Source organism: Diplotaxodon limnothrissa, linkage group LG23, assembly GCF_057381915.1.
Source record: "Diplotaxodon limnothrissa isolate DT_005_m linkage group LG23, D_limnothrissa_male_GT1.1, whole genome shotgun sequence".
NCBI classification, from domain to species: domain Eukaryota; kingdom Metazoa; phylum Chordata; class Actinopteri; order Cichliformes; family Cichlidae; genus Diplotaxodon; species Diplotaxodon limnothrissa.
The window spans coordinates 10,465,895-10,487,739 of record NC_140617.1 but is presented as its reverse complement, the minus strand read 5'-3'; the positions used below and the strand labels follow the sequence as shown (position 1 = coordinate 10,487,739).

The window sequence follows — 21,845 nt, the reverse complement described above, 5'->3', positions numbered from 1 at the left end:
ATGCTGATTCTGACACAGCCACAATAGCTTTGAAGTGAAACCATCATTCTCCTGGCATGTGTGATGTGCCATATTTTGGCCTGGATGGAAGGTGTTGAAGACCGGGTTTCCATGTCTGTGATGTCTTCAGGTGGAAGTCCACGAGACTTTAGCTTTTACAGCTTTTTAATCTCACCTTTCAGATGGCTGGACTTACATTTATGAAGGCATTGCTAGTAAAATCCACTCTGTGTAAATCTACAGTTTTATGAAGATGTTTTCTTCTCCATGGAAAGAATCCTGAGATCATCCACTCAAATCTTCTAGCATTCCTCTTTTTAAGACTGAACCAAACTGTGGGTGACCCTAAGGTTTCTGCTGCTCAGAGTCTTCTCCATCCTTTCTTCTTCTGTGATCCTGCTGCAGGTTCCACAGCTGCTTGGGTCTGCTTACAGCTTTTTAACATCCTGTCTGCTGCTGAGGCCGACAGATGTTGGCACGTCAGCTTTCTCCTGATGCACTCGGACAATCAGACATCCACCTTTCTTCGCTAGGGTGGATGTTGAGATGAAAGGAAGGATCCTGGGATCATCCCTCTCTGTCATCTCTCTCTCTCTCTCACACACACACACACACACACACACACACACACAAAAGAGCTCCCACTCTTTCTGCTTCCTCCCGGTCTGAACTGTGAATCTTGTGAAGCGTGCTTCAGGATGATAATTGAATTTTGATGAAAGCCACATGGAGGCTAACTCTACATGGAAATACAAGGAGTACCCCCAACACACACACACACACACACACACACACACACGCTCACTCGCTCTGTGTACACAGTAATAATTAACCAGAGGAAATGCTCGCTGCTCAGCGCTAACAGGAACTCCTGTTTCTGTGTGTAAATTAGAAAATAAACTGGCCTTCATGTTTTACTTCAGCAGTTCAATTTGACTCCATTATCACATTTTCTGTTCATACACAGACAGCAATTGCAGAAACGAATATGCTCTACTCAAAGTTATTTGAATCCAGCTGTTACACATGAATGCATGGTCCAGCACCAGAAAGTTCAAAACCAGAAAGATAACATTAGAAAAACCACAAAAATGTACAAATGTCACCGGATGCTGTAGCTGCACATGACGGTGTTATGTCACAGGTTGCTGTTGTTGCAGATGTTAGTATGATGTCCGGTATTGTTGCACGTGTTCTCAGAGCGTTGCGTTTTCTCTAACAGTTGCTGTAATTGCACAGGTTTGTTTATTGCTTCAGTTACCATGTACAGTTGCAGGAGTCACTAGACTTTTAACCACATTTTTTTCACCGTCCAAACATTTCCAGACTGATGGTAGTGTGATATCATTTCCTGTCTGTGCTCTTGGCCGTATCGCTGTGTGGCAACACTGAAATGTGTCTTTGAGCCCTGAAAACTGGAAAACCCAGCAGTGGAAAAAGATCCAGCTCATTTTGAAGGTTTTTCCACTGTCTGGTTTTTAAGAAGTCTTAATGCATCATTACCTCCGTAAACTTCAACCACAAACAGGAAGTAAAAGCTTACATTAAACCTCAAATGTGACTAAAGTAGCCGAGGTTGGAAGAGAAGCTTTGAAATCTGCTGGAAATTCTGTGACTTCAGAAAAGTTTTCACACCCTTATCTGAAAAGTAGGAAAATATGTTTTCCTTTTAGTTTCCCCAGCAGTGGGTGGCACAGTGGTTAGCACTGCTGCCTCACAGCAGGAGAAGCTCCTGGCCTCTTGGCCGGGGTTTCTGTGTGGTTAGGTTAACTGGTGATTCTAACCCCCTGACAAGAAGATGGATTTAAACGTAGATTTAAACTAAAGGCAGACTGCTGGTGACTGTCAAACAGGCCTGAAATACATCTACAGTAATAACAGAGATGCTGGTGTGTAGATTAACAAAAAGAAACTTTATTTACAAAGTCTTTATGACAAACAGAATAAGTTAGAGACAGGAATGGGTGGAGCAACATGTCAGCACACCAAAAAACAAAAGTGCAATTAAGTGTTTTTTTTAAGGATGACTCGGAGCGACCATTGAATAGATTCAAACAGACTGTGACTGAAGATGAGGAGGGATTTCTTCACAGCAGGTCTGAATTTATTGCACTGATGGAGATGCCTAAACAGAGAGGGAGAAAATATCCTTTAATATTTGGTCATTCATAGAAGCCCCTCGATCAGGGACAACACTGATCAGATAAAAACAAAGATTTGGGAACAGTTCATCTTCCAACCATCAACCTCGGAGGCTGACTAAATGAAGCATCAAGAAACCCTACACACTGCGGAACATCAGTCATTTACTGACGTTTAAGACCTAAAAACTTACAGGCAGCGTCCAGGTGAGCTCACAGAGAGTGATGTGGCTTCCTGAAAGTCTCGTTGGTGATGGACAGACGGGTCAGACGGGCGCCGTAATAATCCACAATGTAGTTTGATCCGTCTGCTGGACCCACGATCTGCAGGAGAAACCAGAGAGAGGGAGGGAAATTAGAGCCAGGTTTTCAGAAAGCGGAGTTGTTGTTTCTGTGAGCTTCTAAAGCAGAGGTGGAGGTGATCGTGCTCAAAGCAGCTGAAGGCTGACGCTTTAACAAAGATGCTCAGCAGGAGGACAAGATTAATATTTGTGCGTTTGTGAGGATGGTTTGAGCCTCCATCAGCCAGAATCAGGTTTGGAGTTTGACTCTGGGTCCTCTTCTGTTTTTATTCATTGTCATATTCAGTGAGGATAAACGTAAAAGGGAATTTCATTTCCACGCTCGAAGAATGTCTGGAAAACCTGTCACATCAGAATCAGAAGATGTTATTTATTCCCAAGGGGCAATTAACAAACAACAGAGCAGCATAATGTTGAAGATAAGGACAATAAGAACAGGCAATAAGGGTGAAATAATAAATACACAGAATATACAGTTTTAAAATGACACAGTCTTAAAATTAAAGTGACTGAAAGGTGAATAAATAGCTGTAAGTGACTAAAAGTGAATAGTGTCTGTAGTATAAGAAGAGTGTAGGTTATTCTTATGGGTGTGGGAAATGGTCTTATCGGCTGGAGTTAAAAAGCAGAGTGGCTTTGGGGACAAAGGTGGCTCTCCTCGTCTCAGTCCTGCAGGAAATGCAGCGGAGGCGTCGCCCAGAGGGGAGCCATTGAAATGCGGGGTGAAGAATGTGAGAGGGGTCGTTGATGATTTTGGATGCCTGTCTGAGGGCCTGTTGGCTGAAAACCTGTGTTCTGACAGGCAGGCCAATGATTTTAGAGCACACTGATGCAGTGTGCTGCAGTCTGTTCTTGTTCTGAAGGCTGAGGGAATGGAACCAGCAGGTGATGGAGAAGGTCATGATGCTTTCCAGGAAGGCATAGTAAAAAGTCATCATGATGGGTGTGCTGACTCCAAAGGAGTTGAGTTTCCTAAGGAGGTATAGCCGTTGGTGGCACCTCCTAAGAATCTCCTCTGTGTTGGCAGAGAATTTCAGAAATAGAGTCCGGAACACACTTCCTAGTTGCCCTGCACAGTGCCTCAGAACTCGACTGCAATGTTGTCAGGGAGCTCCTCTCCCTGGTCCTCCTTAGGGCTCACACCACGTCCTCAGTCCTGAAGGTGAGTGGAGAGCTGCCAGGTTTGAGTGAGGATCTGGTCTCCTCAAGCTGGGCCATGTTGTCCGTCTCAAACCTGTAGAAAGTGTTGAGGTCGTCAGGGAGGGAAGGAGGGGTTGCTGCCCTCCACCTGGATGGTTCTGGGGGTGGTGACCGCAGTATTCACAGAGGCCATGGTTTTGGGGGCCTGCCAGGCTGAGTGGAGGTCCCCTGTGGTGAATTTGTTTTCAACTGTGTTTTTAATACTTCCGTTTAGCAGTTTTTATGGCCCTCTTGACCTCCTTTTTGTCCAGTGCAGAGCCGGTGAAGAAAATTTTTTATTAAGGATTTCCTTGAGTTCCTTGGTAATCCAGGGTTTGTTGTTGAGGTAGATGGAGACTGTTTTGAGGGGATAATGTTGTCAACACAGAAGGAGTTGTATGATGTCACCGTGTTGACTTATTTGTCAATGTCAGAAGGAGAAAGAAGGCTGTCCCAGTCAGTGGCTTCGAAACATCCTTGTAGGGTGAGGATACTTTCCTCTGTCCTCTTGATGACTGGGGTGTAAGCAGGAGCCAGCAGGATGTTTTAGCAGCAGCTTGAAGCAGCTAAAGCGCTAAATGACGTTCATCATCACTGAATTCTACTAACAGCATATTTTATCATCCACCAAATGTAATGAGCCTTGAATATTAATCACAGTTGTGGTCTGAATGGGGGCGGATACCTCCCAATGCCTAAAACTCCTAAAGGGCCGTTCGCTCTTCCTGTGTCTTAGTTGGGTGTGGGCGGGGTTAATAGCCACAGCCCGTTCAGCCCCCCCCCCGATGGATTTCCAGTCTATATTATCTAAAACGGTTCAGCAGGACAGGGAGATCTGTCCCTTCACCTTCTGCTTCATCCATCTGTCTCCGTGCTCTCAGAGTCCATTAGGACCTTCCGGAAGATTCATTCATTAAAGGGGCCTCGCCGAGCCACCAATGGATGGACGTAAATAATACCCAGAAAGCTGCTGCCTGCTTATTCATAAGGCCCCCACCACCACCCCACACAGACACACACACAGTGAAATGGAACAGAGGAATGCTTCATCACAGGCGTCACTGTTAACAACAGAGAAGAAGTGACAGCGGGCTCTAAATCGCTGCTCAGATCCATCTGATCTTTTGCTACAGTTTGGGTGAGTTTGATCTTCAGCCTGCTGACCTCTGACCCCAGGAAACAAACACATGAGACCAACCAAATTCAACGTAAAGGGGACATTTTCAGCCATGGCGATGATGATGATGATAATGGTGATCAGCTAGCTGGTGCCGGTGCAGGATTTATGACTCACCTGCATGGCGATCAATATGAAGTCGATGAGTGTGCCAATCCCACAGAAACCAACAGTGCAGAACTTCAACAGTCCTGAGAGAGAGACAGTCTTCATTAAATAACAAATATAAAATATTCCCATGACTGAAACATGTTCATCTTGTTTTAAATGGACACTTGATGTTTTCTGATAATTCTTTTTAAAAATTATTTTGTGTTTTTGGATCATGTTTGAATCTTTTCCTGTCCGTCTGGGTTTTATTTTGTGTTGTGTGAATGGATCTCATTCCTGTTTAAACAGGCGAAACATTCCAGGTTTGTAATCAGGAGGACGCAGCAACTCTCAGGTCACATGACTCTCTCAGATCACATGCAGCAGCAACACAGCCCGCTGAAACAGTTTTTTAAATTTTAATTCAGATTTTATTGTACAGTTTGTGTCAGAGATCAGCTGGGGTGTAAAGCCACACCTGAGGACGCCGGACACGCCGGGTGCAAAAACCCTCCAGCTGTCACTGTACGTAAGCCTGTGCGCTGAAGTGTCCTGTGGGGGCACAGGGACTCTGCTGCTAATTTTACAGCAGAAAGTCTTCAGAGTGCAAAGGAGTGAGGATGCATTATTTACATGAAGGAGCTGAGACTCATCAGCCTGCAGCCTCCTGCTCTGCTGTTGGTTTCGCTCAGATGAAACGCAATGAAAACATGTCTGCGTGTGCTTTCTCAAACTTCTCAACTCCTCCTCTTGTATCTGGTCTTCCTGCGCTGAGTCAGTGTCTGAGATCATTGTCTGAATGTTACAGTACATAGTAGAGCAGGGCAATATGACCAAAAATATTTATCACAATATACATTTGAAATTTTGTGATAACGATATAACTGACGATATAATTGACACCAGACAAAATACTTTACAACTCCACAACTTTATTAGTGCAAAAAAACCCAACCCATCAATGTATTTTCGCTTAAACAAGCAGCTGTTTTTTTATGTGCATTAAAGTTATAGAAAAATTTTACAGTGCAAATGCAAATTCTTTGACAGTTTAACCAAAAAGCATTTCCAGTGGAAATTGGCCGACATATCCTCAGTATAACCATGTATAATATCCACAAAACGTAAAAAGAGGTTTTACACACACAATACGGTAATATTATGTTGAAGCACCGTACGTATCACTCCGCGAGGCTCCTGCCTACGATAGCCGTAATGCTCCGACAATCCATCAAGCGGTGCGGCTTCGTAGCTTAGTAAAGTCGTACTGAAACATTTGACAGATTTTCGAGCGCCGTGTACATAAAATCGTTTCGAGGTCAGTAAACACAACCAGAATTCATACATAAGGCACACGGGATTATAAGGGGCACTGGCGATTTTCAGAAAAATCAAAGGATTGATTTTAAGTGTATTTTCCAAAAAACACGGTAATAACAACGGCCCGCTAGCATGCTCTACCAAAAGTAGTGCTTTGTTGTGTATGTGACGGATGAAAGCTAAACCAGTTCCACACCACTGAAGCTGCAGCATTTTTACAAACCAATTCTGGTTCATCCATTTCATTCAACGATCCGCTTTCCCCCTTCTCATTCTCCGTTGCCGCCAAGCTTTTTCCACCATGTGCATATGAAAACAAAGGCACTACGCATGCGCGTTTTACCCATATTCTACCACGATATTTCATTTTCTTATCGTTGCCCAACATTATACCGGTATTACCGTGAACTGTATGATATGGCCCAGCCCTAGTACATAGTATTCACTTTAATAAATACCTGCAGACATGAGAAAGCTGTAAATCTAAAGCGTGACTCTAAGGTGGTTTTTCCTTTTATTCAATTCTTTAAATTAAACCTGAAAGGCTGAACCTGAGGAATCACTGTCCAAATACTGACGCCTGACAGTACACCTGCTCAGCGACAGGTGTCACCTGGCTGCACCCCCACCCACCACACACACCTGCTTTACTAAAACTAGATGAAGTGAGAGAGCTGGCCACCCAAACTACAGGCATCAAAATGTGTGTGTGTGTGTGTGTGTGTGTGTGTGTGTGTGTGTGTGTGTGTGTGTGTGTGTGAGAGAGAGAGAGAGAGTACCCAGAGCAGGATATCCCAGGTAGAAGCGATCTGCTCCGAGCCAGCCCAGAAACAGAGACAATGCCACGGCCACTTTGTAGGAATAACCACTCCTGACAGGAAACACAGAGAGCATCAAACCACCTGAAGCTCACACACACACACACCAAAATCTATAGAGGAGTGTGTGTGTGTTTGTGCTTGCACTGTGAATACTCACACATTTCTGCAGGGGATGGATTTGTTGAAGCCGACCTCGTCCCCGCTAAACCTGAACACCGTCCCGTTGGAGAGCCGACAGCTGATGTTTGGAGCTGGGAGGCATTCCACTGTGTGCACACGCGAGCACACACACACACACACACACACACACACACACACACACTTGTTTAGATGCAGTTATGATCGTATTCGTGCCATTGAGCAGCTCCGCATGATTCACGATTCATAATAATCCTTCTTTGCCTGATCCCAGCTTCAGTGCAACCCCTCAGTTCATCCTGTCTGAAAAACTCTGCTCACTTTATACCCCGCCCCCAAAATAAAGTACAGTTTCTCTTGATTGGCTGACCTGTGGAAGCCTGCAGAAGAGGAGCTCTGCAACATCTTCAGTTTTAGAGTCTGTCTGTTTTTTAAGCCACCGCCCACAAACAGAAAAAAATCTAATCTGAAGTGAGACTCACCCCACGCCGTCATGTCCCTGCAGTTCTCTGGCTCCTGAGTGGATTCATCGATCTTTGGATCGTTGCATTTATACGTGAGCAGAGTAAAGGAAGGCAAACACACTTCAGTCGGAAAACATCTGCAGCCTGTTTCTACGTGACATGGCGTAGGCCGTGGTTTAGGGGCGGGGAAAAGAAGTCGATACAGCATCGTGTCAAGATACTGTATGGATACAAGGACCCCAAATATCGATACTTCATTAAATAAATGAAAATACTCTGGAATCCTACAAACAATCTCATGCACACCATCCTGAGATAACATTAGCTTCCTCACATGTACAATTAAATCAGCAACCTCTTGCCGACTGTACAGCTGTTTTCTCCGTACCTGGTGCTGACTGTGCGGCTGTTTTCTCTCACCCTGTGCAGGTGCCCACAGTTCGTAGGTGGTTCACTCACAATGATCACAGGTCATCTGACGGAAAGCAACATTTCTGCAAACACTCTGTCTTACTGCGGCCACTCGCCGAGACTGCTGAAGGTTTGCAAATAACTGCTTTATAAATGCAGATTGATTGCCATCATGTTCCCATCAGTTATCACGGAGCACAGATCGACTCTGGGCTGTACCCTGGTTATAATCCTCTAGCACAGGAAGGCTGCTGAGTGCAGATGTGATAATTAAATGTGAATTTCTGTCTATGGAGACAGCAACAGATGCATGATTTTCAAATTGTCACAAATCATACTTGTAATAAACTTTGGTGAATTATCAGAGACGGACTGCATTCAGTTGCAGACTAACTTCATCTTATGGCAACATTTACGGCAGGTTTTAGTGACAGTCTTGGCTTGGTTGACAATAACTGAACTTTATCTTACTGGGTAAAACAGACACTGATGAAGGACACGAAGGTTAAAAATCACAGTAATATCGTATCATTAGGTAGACTGACTGATGAAAACAGCAGAGTGCTGCACTGAGTAAACATTCTGTGTTTATGAAACAAACTTATTCTCCTGATTCGGGTCTCTGAGCTCTCCTGACACAAGTGAACTGTTCGGTCTTCAGACTGAAGTTAAATATCCGTTCGTAACTGCAAAGACAACGGGAAGCTTGTCTTCCTTTGAAACTTTAATCTGACCACACTGAAAATATCGATCAGACTGAAAAACCCTTCAGGTCCCAAACATGCAAACACACAGTGCTATTCTATGAGAGGAGAAACCCGCGTTAAGCCACGGACCCCCAAAAAACGTCCAAATGTAACGTTTTGATCTGAATGTCACAGAGAAGCTAGGCTAACGTTAGCCGTCCCGTGACCCCGGTAATGAGGCGTTAAAGCGCGGTAAACACGGACGGAAGGATATTGTCCGAGTCTCAGGTTCTGGCAGTTCTCCACCTCCTCGCTCAGGACCAGCTGCAGGTGCGAATAAACGCAGTAAAATAAGAGGCTGAGCGCCCCGGAGCGAACATACAGCAGCCGCCTCCGGGAGGACGCCATGATTCCCTCAATCACGTGACAGGGCGGTACCTTCATGGACTTGCAGCATGCTGGGAACTCAGAGCGATGTAGGACCAGGAAGGCTCGGCAAACCATTTATATTTATTATTTTGGTTTTATTTGTATCGTTTTCAAATCTAATCATTTTTAACCATAAGACATATATAACCTTTGTTCTTGTTATAAAATCAGCTCTTTAAATAAGCTTAAAATGCTGGCAGGTAAAACAGTTTCAACCTGCTTCATGTGTGTTATTTTCTCGTTTTAGTATGGATATTTTATCTCAGATGTAGAAATAATTTCTCTTCCTTATTGTGCTAAAATAATGAATGTGCTTTTAAACAGAATACGGAATAAAAAAACAGTTAAACTAATGATAAGAAAACAAAATGATCCTTACATTATGCTTTTGCATCCTTAGACATCAGATTTCCTACCGCCATGAATGCGGCATTAAAGTGACGCTGGTGGCAGACTGGATCCAGTTTATGTGAGTTTCTTACCAGTTTGAAACTCTGAGAATCTACGTCTTTTTCTGGGGAAAGTGTCGCTTCTTGTGCGGACTGTTTCTCTGTTAGAGTGCGGACCGGAAGCGCAGTTTCTGCCGCAGTTAGCGGCTAAGGCTAGCGGAGCGGAGTTCTCGGTGAGGAGAAAGAAGAGGAGGAGAAGCTCCTTTAACTCTTTACTTTATTCTCATGATCTGAACTCAGACTTTGTACCTGTGTGTGCGTGTGTGTGTGAGTGAGAGAGAGAGAGAGAGAGGCGGTTAAAGTGCGGCTTTCACCTGTTGTAAACTTTGACGCACCTGCTCGCGCGCTCTGTGACGCTATGAGGTGAACCAAGGGCCAAACATGCAGGTTAAAATATGTACAGGTGAAAATACCGTCTGTCCGCCCCCTCCCCCTCCGACTCCGCTGCTCAGTTTCACTTCCTGATTTCTCAGGTGAGCTGACAGGTGAGTGCCTCAGACCCCCTCTGCGTCATGCTGTTTGGTTTCGGTGTTGGGGGTGTGTGGACCGTGTGTGAGTGTGAGAGAGAGAGAGCTAGACAATAGCTCGGCTCGGCTCTGACTGAGAAAATATTCCGTGCTGATATCGAGGCTCACCTGCCACACCTGGACACTCCGAGGACGGCCGTGTTAGCCACAGGTGGGAAGTACCTGAGTGCTTTCAGTACCACAGTGAAAGAAGGTGTGAAGTAACTCCTTAGGTATTAGGTACAAGTTTTTAGAAAGTAGAATGGTGAAAAGTACGGTGGCTCGGAGGGCACAGTACACGGCAGGGCGAGAACGCGCAGGTAAGGTCAGAAACGTCACTTTGCGAAATGGAAACCAGTAAACACCGTCAGGTCAGGGCTACCGTTACCATGGTGACTCAAAGGGACTGTGTTAAAGTTGCGGTCACGTGATTGCGGGCACCTGCTGGGGTGTCGGTGGTAGGTTCAGGGTGTGGTGCTGTGTCACACGATTCTCCGGTGCTCGTGACGGTTTTGGTGTTGATGGTACGTTCTCGGTTTCCGGTTCCCTGTCATAGTTTTCATCTTGTTTTTTCCTGTTTGGTGTCAAATTTCAGTGTTTACAGGCCTGTTTCATAAATCTGCTCTGTGTAGTATTTTCTTCACGCAGGGCTGGTTTTTGTGGTACTTCAGTTTGTAGTATTTGCTGTTTGTGGTATTTGCCTTTTGTGTTTGGAGTTCGTAGTTTGTTATCTTTACCATCTTTACTTTATCGTTTTCAGGGATTTTCAGCATCACTTTGGTTTTTGTCTTTTTGAGGTTGATGGGGTTAGTTACGGTTAGTTAAGGTTAGGTTAGGCTCATTAATACCAGTTGGTTGTCTCTCTGTGTTTGCCCTGGACAATCTGGCCAGCTGTACCCGCATGTTGCCCTATGGCAGCTGGGATAGGCTCCACCCCCTGTGACCCTGATTTGGATAAGCAGAAAGAAATGAGCAAGGTGTTTGATGGTGTTTCTGATATTATGTTTTTGGTGTTCTGTGTTGGGTCATATTTTGGCCAATTTTGGTGGGAGAAAAGGTGAGTGTGACTCACCTGAGACAGACAGTGCACGGGTGCTGACATGCATGTTTTCCTGTGACTTCATGCAGTGTTGTTGATGACAGAAAGAGCGGTCAGTATGAGTCGTGCTGTGAGGTGTCAGAGCACAAGTATCTCCACACTTGCTCGTATTTTAGTAGGCGTTTATCAGACTTGGTCCAGAGCTGAAGGAAATAAAGTTGTTCTCGGTTCTTCCTGGTTTAGGTTAGGTCCTCCAGAACAGAGGACGGTGAGAGCACAGCAGAGATGTTTGAAAATGTCCTGACAGGTAAGTCCTGACTATAACTCAAGAGAAACCATCCAATGATTCGCGTTTATCCGAGACCACGCTTCACAAGCTGTTTTTGTCCTCAGTGTCCTCGACGGAGCGTCAGCAGGTGCTGGCAGCTCTGGAGCGTCTGCAGGCCAAACTGGTGCAGCGGGAGGAGTGGACCCACAGCGAAACCCTGGGAAACCTGCGGGAGACGCTGCAGAGCCCGCTCTTTAACCACATCCTGACCCTTCAACACTCGATCAAGCAGCTCCGCAGCCAGGTGAGCCTCACTGAGCATGCTCCGTCATACAAAATAGAGTGGATAGGATCACTCTGATCCTGGCACAGATGTTTAAGGCTTACCGGTACTTCACCTGGACTGCAGGAGCCATAGCTCAGGTGAAGGAGTTCACACAAAACAAAAGAGCCTTAAATGATGACGTTTTATATTAACAGCTAGTTTATGGAATATTTCATTCACAAGAATTTTATTGTTTTTATCCACAACCATGTTTCCCTCACCTCCTTTCTCGTGATATGGAAGCTGTGCACTGTATGAAAGAAACAACCTCGTAACAAGAAGAAAAAAGAGGTTAGCTAGCAACAGGGAGCTAGCTGCAGCGACACACTTTGTTTGTTGTTTGTCTTCATGCTAGGGCTGCACGATTAATCGTTAGAAAATCGCGATCTCGATTCATACTTATGTGCGATCTCATTTCCAAATGACGACTTAAAAAAGAAAAGAAAAAAAGACGGCGACGATTGTACCGCATTTTGATCCGGGACGTAATCTGCATGAAAACAAGCGTTCACTCTTCCTGCTCAACAAATGACAAGGGCGGAGCCTTATACCATGTGATACAGAAGCTGTGCCGTGTGATGCTAAAGTTAGCAGGGAAAAAACAACGGCGAGCACGTCAGGGATGACGAGAAAGTGACAGGAGAAAATCTGTCCCGGTCAACCACCCAAACATCAATAACGGGAACCTTATACAGCGCTTCCCTATACACGTCGAACTCCCGCAGGCACAAAGAAATTACGGAGGCTATTACTTATCACCTGACCAAAGATATGGCTCCCATCAACACTGTGCAAAACGAGGGATTTAGGAAAATGATCAACACCCTAGACAAACGCTATACAGTGCCGTCCCGCAACTATTTTTCTATTGTTGCACTACCTGCTCCATACACGCAGCGTCGAGCAACGGTGGAGACGGAATTTCAAGCAGTACAACATTTTGCGGCAACAACAAAACGTGAGACATTTGTTGTTTTTATGTTCAGTTTCAATTGTTACGAAGTTGATGTGCAGTTAATATGTGCAATAAATATTTATATTGGAAAAGAAAATCGTGAGAGAATCGTGATCTCAATTCTAAGCCAAAAAATCGTGATTCTTATTTTATGCAAAATCGTGCAGCCCTACTTCATGCCTTTACTCCACTGAGCCTGACACAGGGCTGCAAACACGAACATACAGGTTTTTCATTTGTACAGTTTTTTTTTATGACTAACTATCATCTACTGTGATCGCCATTTTATTTTTTAAATCATAGCCTATTTTTTAAATGTATGTTTTGACTGGTTTCAGTCCGAAAAGCAGACTGTAAGACAGACCCAAAATACACACAATGTTTGTGCTCACAGTTCAGCTTTTATTGCCAAGTTTCACATGTACAGCTACACAGTCTCTGCTCAGAGTTGGTCTCGGCACGCATGCACTGGCCTCTCACTATAAAAAGAAGAGACTGTGATTAGTCCAGTCGCCACCACCTGTGGCCTCCCCAGGCACCACCCACTTGAGCTCGCTGCGCCTCCCCTGCAGCTGAGCCAGGGACCACACCGCCGCCACATGCACATTCTCATGTCCAGCAGGGGGCGACTTCTCGGGTTGTACAAAAAAAGCACTACGTATATAAGAATGAGTCCATGATGAATTTCAGGGCTGACTGAATCAAACATGAGGTCATTTTGGAGATTTTTGTGCTCTCAGAGTCACAGCAGGAGCAGGAAGTAGACAAGGGCGGGGCTATACTGTGATTGAAAAGTCACCTCTTAATGAGTGAGCAGACTCCCCGAATTTTTCAGTCAGGTATGTCAGGCAGATGATGCACTGCGAGATAAATCGGTCCTGAGAGCTGCTATAGAGCTGGAGATGAGCAGAAGATGTCCAGAAACACATGAACGGTCCTGATTAAACCAGAAAAGAACCTGAGTTCAAGTAAAACGTCAGAAATGGAACAAAAAGCTTTCAGTTAGGTTTACTTCAGTGGGTGTTTCTCATCACATGTTCTCCATCTATCTGTGTGAGTGTTTCCCATCAGATCTGACAAGTGTAGCCCCGCCCAGGTGTTGACAGCCTATGGGTATCAGTCCTGTGCTGCCTCCCGCCCACCGCTGTGACCCGGGCCGTCGAATCCTCTCTGCATCGCCATCTGTATTCAGCTCGCGCCTGCGCTGACGTGAGCTTTACAATAAACAATCTGCAGGCCAAATTAAGATAATGGCAATAACCCGCGGCGGGCTTCATATTCTAAGTGCTGCGAAGGTCAGAGCGAGTCTATGAATGCACCGATGGAAGCCGGCGGAGGGTATATGAAGCGGGGACTTCTCCCTTTATTTCTGGCCCTCCCTCCCCAGCGTGCTGCAGATCTATCAGGCTTTAATATCTGGTGTCTCGGTTTGAGTAACGGCCTTGTCGAGGTGGTATTGATGAAATGGCTCGGGATCCTGCTCTGTCAGCCCGGTCTAAATAAGCCGCAGACTGATAAGTTTCCACAATGTGAGTGTAAAGGTCATTAATACATTACCTGTTCAGAGAGAGCGCCTGCAGAGGAATCTATTGATTTTAGTTTTTTCCTCTCTCCTCCCCACTTACCCCCGGCCTCGCCGCGTCTTTTTCTTTTTTTCTTTTTTTTTCTGCGTCCTTGCACATAAGGGCGCCTCCCATCTCTCTCCCAGTCTGCCTCTTCATCACAGTGAAGTTTGTGGCCAAAGTTCAAAAGTATGTGGACGGTTTCTTTATGCCCGCGCACACAGTCAGTCAGCGGAGCCTGGTTCACATTCATGTGTTTGAGTCTAAACACTGGACATCTGTGTCCAGCACGATCCCTGATGTCACTTCTGTTCACACCTGAGACAAACAGGAAAGCAGCAGGTGTTTAGTTCAGACTTGACATGCGTCAGTCTGACATTAGCTGATTGGCTCGTTTGGAGAACGGATGTATTAATTGGGCCACAGATTGAAGCTGTTCAGGGTTTTCCTGCACTTGTGCAGGCTCACTGCATTAACAGAAGCCTGTTTAAGTTTGATGAATACAAGTTTTTATTTATTTATTTCTAATCTCTGCTTAAAAAAAAAAGTATTTATCAGAGGCCAAAAGAAAAAACCTGGTTTTTATTGTCAGTAGAACTGACTGGCTTCTCAGACTACTGATCGAAACAAAAACCAGTAGTTAGTTATTTGTGACAGCATCCAGTCCTCACGTACAGTGAGACCAGCGTGCCGTTGCTGATGAAGACAAGTAAAGCCGTTAGCAGTGACAATCAGGGCGCCCGCTCTGGGATGTCTCCAGGTCTGGACTCAAACCTGTGACATCTGGAGCAGATCCACTAGAAACGTTTGAGTTTTAACAACTTCTTCACCATCTTTGCAGTTTAGCATCCGTCAGGTCTTTGGATCAAACGCGCTTATGTCATCGTATGGATCTAAAAATGGGAAAAAATGCACCAAAGTTGCGTCTTAAATTCTGCACCTCTTGAAGGGTTTAGGGTGACAGGTTTAGGTTGGGGCTTCAAAAGAATGTTTGTGTATTTCTTGGGATGCTACACACGTGTACCAAACCTCATATATGTACATTTCAGCAAGTCTGACTCTACAAATATGTGAGGATGTTCTCGCCTCAGATGTGACGATGGCGACCTGTCTTGTAGCTCTGATGAAATTTGATTTTATTTTCTGTGGTTTGAGCTTTGGAAATGTGGCGGCCCTGTTAGAGATTCAATTTTTACTCTGATAGTGAAAATAATCAGGTGATATAATCTAGAATGATCACTGTGCAGTAACCTCTGCCTTCAGTCTCTGTGGACTCGCAGGACGTGCGACGTCTTTGACAGGACAGAAAAGTCTCTCACTTCTCTATCAGCACTCAGCTATGATTGGAAGATCTGATGTATTGATTAACCTCTCCTCTCCCTGTAGCTAAGCGCCATGCCTCCAAACACCAGCAGCGATTTCAGTTTCTCCAAAAAAGGTCAACTGATCATGAGCGTCGATCCAGTCGGTGGCCCGGCCTCACCCACGCTATCCGCGACCTCCTCCATCCTCACCAATGGCTCGTTTCCGCCCAAACGTCAGACTCCGCCCACACCTGACCTCCAGAAGTGGATTCTTGATGCTGCCAAGGTGGGTGGAGCCAAGACGCTCACACACAATTTCACAAATGAACTCAACATGATATCAAACCGCTCAACTGATTGTGTGTCTGTGTCTCTGGTTGTGTGTGTGTGTGTGTGTGTGTGTGTGTGTGCACGCACACACTTGCGTGCAGGGACGTCTCACTGACGTGGTCAGATTGACTCGTCCTCTGACTGGTGGTCTGGGCTTCAGTGTGGTCGGTCTGAATCCAACAGGAAGCAGTAGCCGCGGCGTCTTCATCAAACACGTCCAGCCCGGAGGAATCGCTCACAGGTTCAGTGACGCGTGTTTAGTTTGTTCCTATCAGTGAGCAGCAGGTCACCACACCACGCTACACCCATTAATGCAGCAATAAAGCGTCATGTTAAACTTTTATTTTGAAAATATTGGAGCAGAACTGCTATGTGCCATTCCACTTCCTGTTATTCCCATCATACAGCAAGGGGAGCTTTCATCTGGTTTTGTGTGATCGGAGTCGGCCTGTGTACGACAAACATGACGAAAATTAATAGAAAAAATGTTTGAAACATTAAATTTACATGTGTGATGTGTGGCTGAATCAGCTGGTGTTACCTGACACAGCGTCTGGCTGTCCAACATGAGCCTGCCAGCATTGCTCAGATGATGTCATGCGACCATCATGTGTGGCTGACATGTTTTGGTAGTTAGAAGTGATTGGGTGCAGACTTTAAAGGCAAAGGCAGTGAAGTTTGCCTTTAAAGTAAGTATGCACCGCTCCAACGGATGTGGTGCTGTGTCTGCAGGGATGGGCGTCTGCAGGAGCGGGACCAGATCCTAGTGATAAACGGCAGTCCTCTGGAGCCGGGCATCAGCCAACAGCACGCGCTCTCCCTCCTGCAGCAGCCTGGAGAGACGGTGGAGCTGGTGGTGGCCAGAGGCCGCCCACCTGACGCATCGTTGCCGCCCACAACACCAATCAACCCGGTAAGGAAACTGTGGCATTTATTCAAAGGTTTAAAAGAGACTGGACTTCTGACGTTCTGTGTCTGGGGCTCTGACGATGTTACAGAGGTGGTTTTCATGTTTTGGCTGATTGTGAGCAGCACAGACTGAATCACAAATGCAGACATTGTTGTTTCCCGTACTCTGATTTATTTGTGGACACGCAGATCTAATGCTCTGTAGAAATGACTTCAGTCGAATTATCGTAAACTATAGCTGACTCCTGACGACAACTCAAGGATTTTCCCATGATGTTTAAATGCTTCAGAAAATAGGGATGCACCAATTGGACGGATTGGCGTCTGCATTTTCGTTCCCTCACAGGGAGCAGGATGGGCTCACACATCAAAGGAGTTTCTCATTTAAACACAAACTACGCTCAGGATGGAAAACTCACATGTCTCGCTTCTGCACTCGTCCAGGGTCAGACTTGTTTGGAAGCTTTTAATAATTAACAGGAGAAAATAACACGAGAGTGAATGATTACAGGAAAGACTCTCACATTGAGCTAAAGGAGACAAAAAATGTATTGATATATGGATTATAATTATACCACCTGCGGCTTTCAAAGCTTGGATGTATTTTTTATCATATCAGGTGTGTGCAGAGTTTAAATGGAGCCTGATGTTGTCATCAGTGTAAAGAGGAGTTCCTGTTGTTTGTGTAACTCCAGAACAGAGGCTGAGCTGTTGTATGGAAGCTGGAAAAGTCACCAGCAAACTGCGCGACCTCGTGGTCTGCAGGAATATAAACACCTCCTGTTCATGTGCGAGTCTGCAGACTCGCTGTTTCTCGCATCCTGACGTCTGAAAGCTGCTCCATGAAGCTCTCTGGCTAAACGATCCAGAGCAGCAATACAGACAGAATGCTGAGACCACAAACCTGGAAGGGACGGCATTTCTGATCCAGGTGTGCGCTTTAAATAAGATCCAGTAAAACAAGCACAGATGGAACTGCGCACACAGTAAAACTTTACTGTCAGCTGTTTGAAGCAAACTCCAAAACAAGTCGTGAAATCAACAGTTTACTCCAAAACGATGTCAGCAGCTTTAAAAAACCCGAACTCAGAGGATGTTCCAACATCAGGGCGACACAAAACCAGACGTCAGCGTTTGTTTGATTTTTATCGCTCCATATGAAACACGCATACACAGACACAAAGAGACACACACAAACAGGTGTGCACAAACAGCGAGCTGTCACTCATAACTGGAGGTCACTTTGGGACCACGCCTGTGGATCGGAGTGACACTTCCTGTCTGTGGCAAGCTGACTTTGACTCGGTTGATTTTTTTGACCTTAAAGCTGAAAGGAAATCGAGTTAGTGCTCCACCTGCAGCTTCGCTCCTGACAATATGTGTTTAAGTCTGAGTGGAGGCGCGATCGATGAATGTCGACATGGCGGGAGGTGAAGATTGGCAGTGAGGTGGGAGGGAGGGGCCAGAGAAAAATGAGATGATGACGCAGCTATGAATGCCTGCCTTTTTACTCTCTGGACCATGATAAAAGGTCAGAGATCAAACTGTAGGTGACGTTGCACTTGCAGATGGATTTATTTCATGGGTGAAGCTCGCGGCTCCTCGCACTTTGTGTCTGAGTGTCAGAAACATCTCATTTGTTATTTATTGTCTTTTAAAGGTCTTCGTCACAGTCACGTGATGGAGCAGCTCACACGTTTACCTGGAGCTTCAGGTGCCCTCGACTTACTGCATCTTCTCCTGAAGACTGGGGGGCAGGGGTTAGGGTTCAAACTGCTGGCTTCCTATAGCGGAGGCGTTGCTGTTCAGACTTTATATTCATTTTCTAGGATGTTCAGCTAATTGGCCTCAGATCAGTACCTGCAGGTACCTGGGTGATCTGGGGTCATCACATGACCCTTTCAGGTTGTTCTCAGTCTGCCATCTGTAAGAAGTTAGGGTCCACTAGAGCAGCGGTCCCCAACCCCCGGGCCTCGGACCGGTACCGGTCCGTGAGTCGTTTGGTACCGGGCCGCGAGAGTTGAGGCTCAGGTGTGAAATGTGTGGCTTTCAGGGTTTTTATCAGTTTTCAGTAGGGCTGAACGATTATGGAAAATAATCTAATTGCGATTTTTTTTTGCCCCAATATTGCGATTGCGATGCGATATGCGATTATTTTTTAAGGTCTTTGTCTTCTGTATTATTAAACAAAGACAAGCAATACATCATATAGTATGGCCAATACTATATTACATTAATTTTAAACTGTTCTTTCCTGGAAGACAGACCTCTGTTATGATGACATGAGGTGATGCATGAATTGATGACTGACATTTTTATTTAACTTCTTCAATCACAACAGTATATTTGAACATACACAATAGTTTATTTTTAGCTTACAAACATCTGAGCATAAAGTGCTGACAAGGAACCCTGGTGTAAACATTAAAATGAAAGTCAGTACAATGTGCAGATTGCAGAAATATACATAAAAAAAATCAGTGGCTTTACCACACTCAGTTTTTCGACATCTGTGAACTACTAGACAGTCATTCAATTAAAAAATAATATTAAATAAATAAAACTAATAAATAAAAAATACACGCATCTTACTGATCTCTGCAGTCAGTAACATTACACATAAAGTGCAAACATAATAGCAATTGTATAAACACACACACAAACACGCCTTTAAAATTTAAAGGCGTGAAATTGGACGGTTCTGATTAGCGTCACCGCTGTCTCGGTGGAGTTTAATAAACTCGGCCGTCTGCTTCTTGCTATCTAAAATATAACCAGACACTGGTGTAAATTCTCGACTGTCTCATACTTCTGTTTAATAAGTTTTCTGTTTGACGTTTAGTCAGCTGTGTGAAAACCAAGGAGGAACCCACCCGGGGGATTAATAAAGTTTTATTTTATCTAATCTAATAACTTTAATCTCAGCCAAACCGATTTACTCACGAACAAACAAAACACTGAAAAAAGCCCAACAATAACATTTTTAGGTTGTCTAAGTGACTTATATATTACGTTTAACGCGAGCAGCGAAACTCCGCGGTGATCTGAAAATGATGTGCCGGGAGTTGTGCCGTTCTCGGCCGCATCAGTAACCCTCGAGCTCCCGGCTAGCTGTCGAGCTGGTGGGTAGCAGACGCCTCTGAAAACGTCGAAGCACTTTTGCAAATATGGGATATCTTGATAAACCGAGCAGATATTTGATGTTTACACAACTACTTTCTCGCCTGAAAATATGTTAAAAGTTTATTTTGTGACCCAGAAAGATTAGTATGAGTAATTTTAAAACTTAGTAGCGGCCGCCATTGCTGGAAACGGGAGTTTGGCTGGGCCGCGCTATGAATTCTGGGATATGGTAGTAATTTGGACAGCCTTCGGCACGTCGCTGTGACGTAATCGGTCTACAAATGCGGCCTCAGGAGGATGCAGCCCATGAATTTGGACATGTCCAGAGTATAATCGCAGCCTTTGCGGTTAGAAAATTGCACTTGATCATGTCGCGATATTATCGCAAATGCGATATATCGTTCAGCGTTATTTTGTTATAGTTTTTATCGTTAACTCGGTTTTCCTGGGTCTTTTCACGTGTGTTATGAATAAATCTTCTTTTTTCGGTACCGGTACTAGTTTTATTTTGTTGTATTTATCCGCGACACCTTAAAGGCTGGTCCATGAAAATATTGTCGGGCATAAACTGGTCTGTGGTGCAAAAAAGGTTGGGGACCGCTGCACTAGAGCACCTCTGGCTGCAGTGTCCTCGCCTGTCAGGATTTCTCTGTGTGATCTGCTCCAGTACAGCAGACTGAACGTTAGCTCAGGCTCAAAGCTACGCACTGATCTGCTCCTGGAGCCAGAAGAGCTCATAAAGTTCCCTGGAATAGGTTCAGCTGCAGGAATGGAGAGAGTCATCCGTTTGTCCAGAATCAGAACTCCTCATCTGTCCATCCGTGCTAGACACAGGACAGAGGAGTGGCTTCGATAATGATCAGTGAGTGTGTTCAGGGATTATTGTGTTGCCGGAGGAGCAGCTGTGCATTAGAAACATGAAGTGAGAGCTGGCTCAGATTCATTCATTCGGGAACAAACCAGGATAACTAGCACCTGAGAGCAGTTGTGTTTTTTTCCACGAGATCACCCAGGTCTGGTCTTAAGGTGTGAGTCTCACCTGCCAGCAAAACCCGGTGTGTGGATGTGACGGAGGGTCATGGTGATTGTTGTATTTTGCCGGCAGCCAACGCCTCACTGCTCCACAGATCAGTTTTTCTCTCTTTTGATGGTGAAGCCCAGAGAGTTCCCAGAGAAGTTTAGCAACTTCCTGTGGGTAACTTCTGCTGAAGTTAGGCTCGGCCAGTCTTAAAGGCCCTTCCAGGTTTCTTTAACTGCACAATCTGTTATTTTTTTTTTTATCCCTGTGCTTTCTGCTTTTCAACAGTTTTAGCACAGCCATAAATTACCACTGAACTCCTGAGTGCGTTCGCCGTCACGGCGTCCTAATCGATGGTGGGATAATACTCACTAAATAGACAGAAGCAGTAAAAGCTGCGTGACTGGCTGATTTATGGCGTTCTTTATGGCAGGCTTTATAGTGCAGAATTTCCTGGCGGTGGCGGACGGATTCCAGCAGAAATGAGTTTTGACGCCAGTGCAGCACGTCGCCTGTGATGGCAGGTCAGAGACACCTGAAGCTGCCCAGCAGAGCTCACTAACTGATGGTTAGCCGGGCCAGGAGAACGGCCTTAAAGCCCAGTGCAGCGCTGTGTTTTTATGCCCACAGCTCCATTAAACGTGACCTCAATAGAAGCAGCACATGAATAAAACAAAAGCGGGCATCCGAGGCCCTCAGCATGGCTCGGATCCAGCAAAGCGTGAGGAGGAGGGTACCAAACAAGGGGGACAATGTAATTCTGCGTGATAATGACCCGACAATAGAGCGGAGCAGAGTGATTACAGCTCGGGCTAACCTGTGCTCCGCGCCTCGCATTAACAGTCCGGCCCCACTCGGTCCGACACCTCGTTTTTCTTCCTGAAATCTTCTCGGCTTAT

At 45.3% G+C, this 21,845-nt stretch overlaps 2 protein-coding genes across 9 annotated transcripts in view; one reads left to right on the top strand and one right to left on the bottom strand.

The window, feature by feature from the left end:
• Positions 1–1,959: 1,959 nt before the first annotated feature.
• Positions 1,960–9,233, bottom strand: tm2d1 (TM2 domain containing 1). The gene is made up of 7 exons (XM_085348174.1): positions 9,004–9,233; positions 7,651–7,724; positions 7,188–7,296; positions 6,989–7,080; positions 4,917–4,990; positions 2,336–2,465; positions 1,960–2,125 (listed from the first exon to the last, which is right to left on the bottom strand). The coding sequence occupies exons 1-6, from the start codon at positions 9,231–9,233 to the stop codon at positions 2,355–2,357; spliced, it is 690 nt and encodes a 229-aa protein (XP_085204300.1). The 3' UTR covers positions 1,960–2,125; positions 2,336–2,354.
• A 351-nt stretch (positions 9,234–9,584) lies between these two features.
• Positions 9,585–21,845, top strand: part of patj (PATJ crumbs cell polarity complex component) — an 89,480-nt gene continuing 77,219 nt past the window's right edge. For 4 of the 8 annotated variants that reach the window (XM_085347464.1, XM_085347466.1, XM_085347465.1 and 1 more), the window contains exons 1-6: positions 9,723–9,780; positions 11,396–11,459; positions 11,546–11,724; positions 15,649–15,852; positions 15,998–16,137; positions 16,629–16,809. In XM_085347464.1, the coding sequence (XP_085203590.1) occupies positions 11,438–11,459; positions 11,546–11,724; positions 15,649–15,852; positions 15,998–16,137; positions 16,629–16,809 (726 nt within the window). In that variant the 5' untranslated portion in view covers positions 9,723–9,780; positions 11,396–11,437. The other 4 variants (XM_085347463.1, XM_085347462.1, XM_085347461.1 and 1 more) reach the window with 4 other exon arrangements.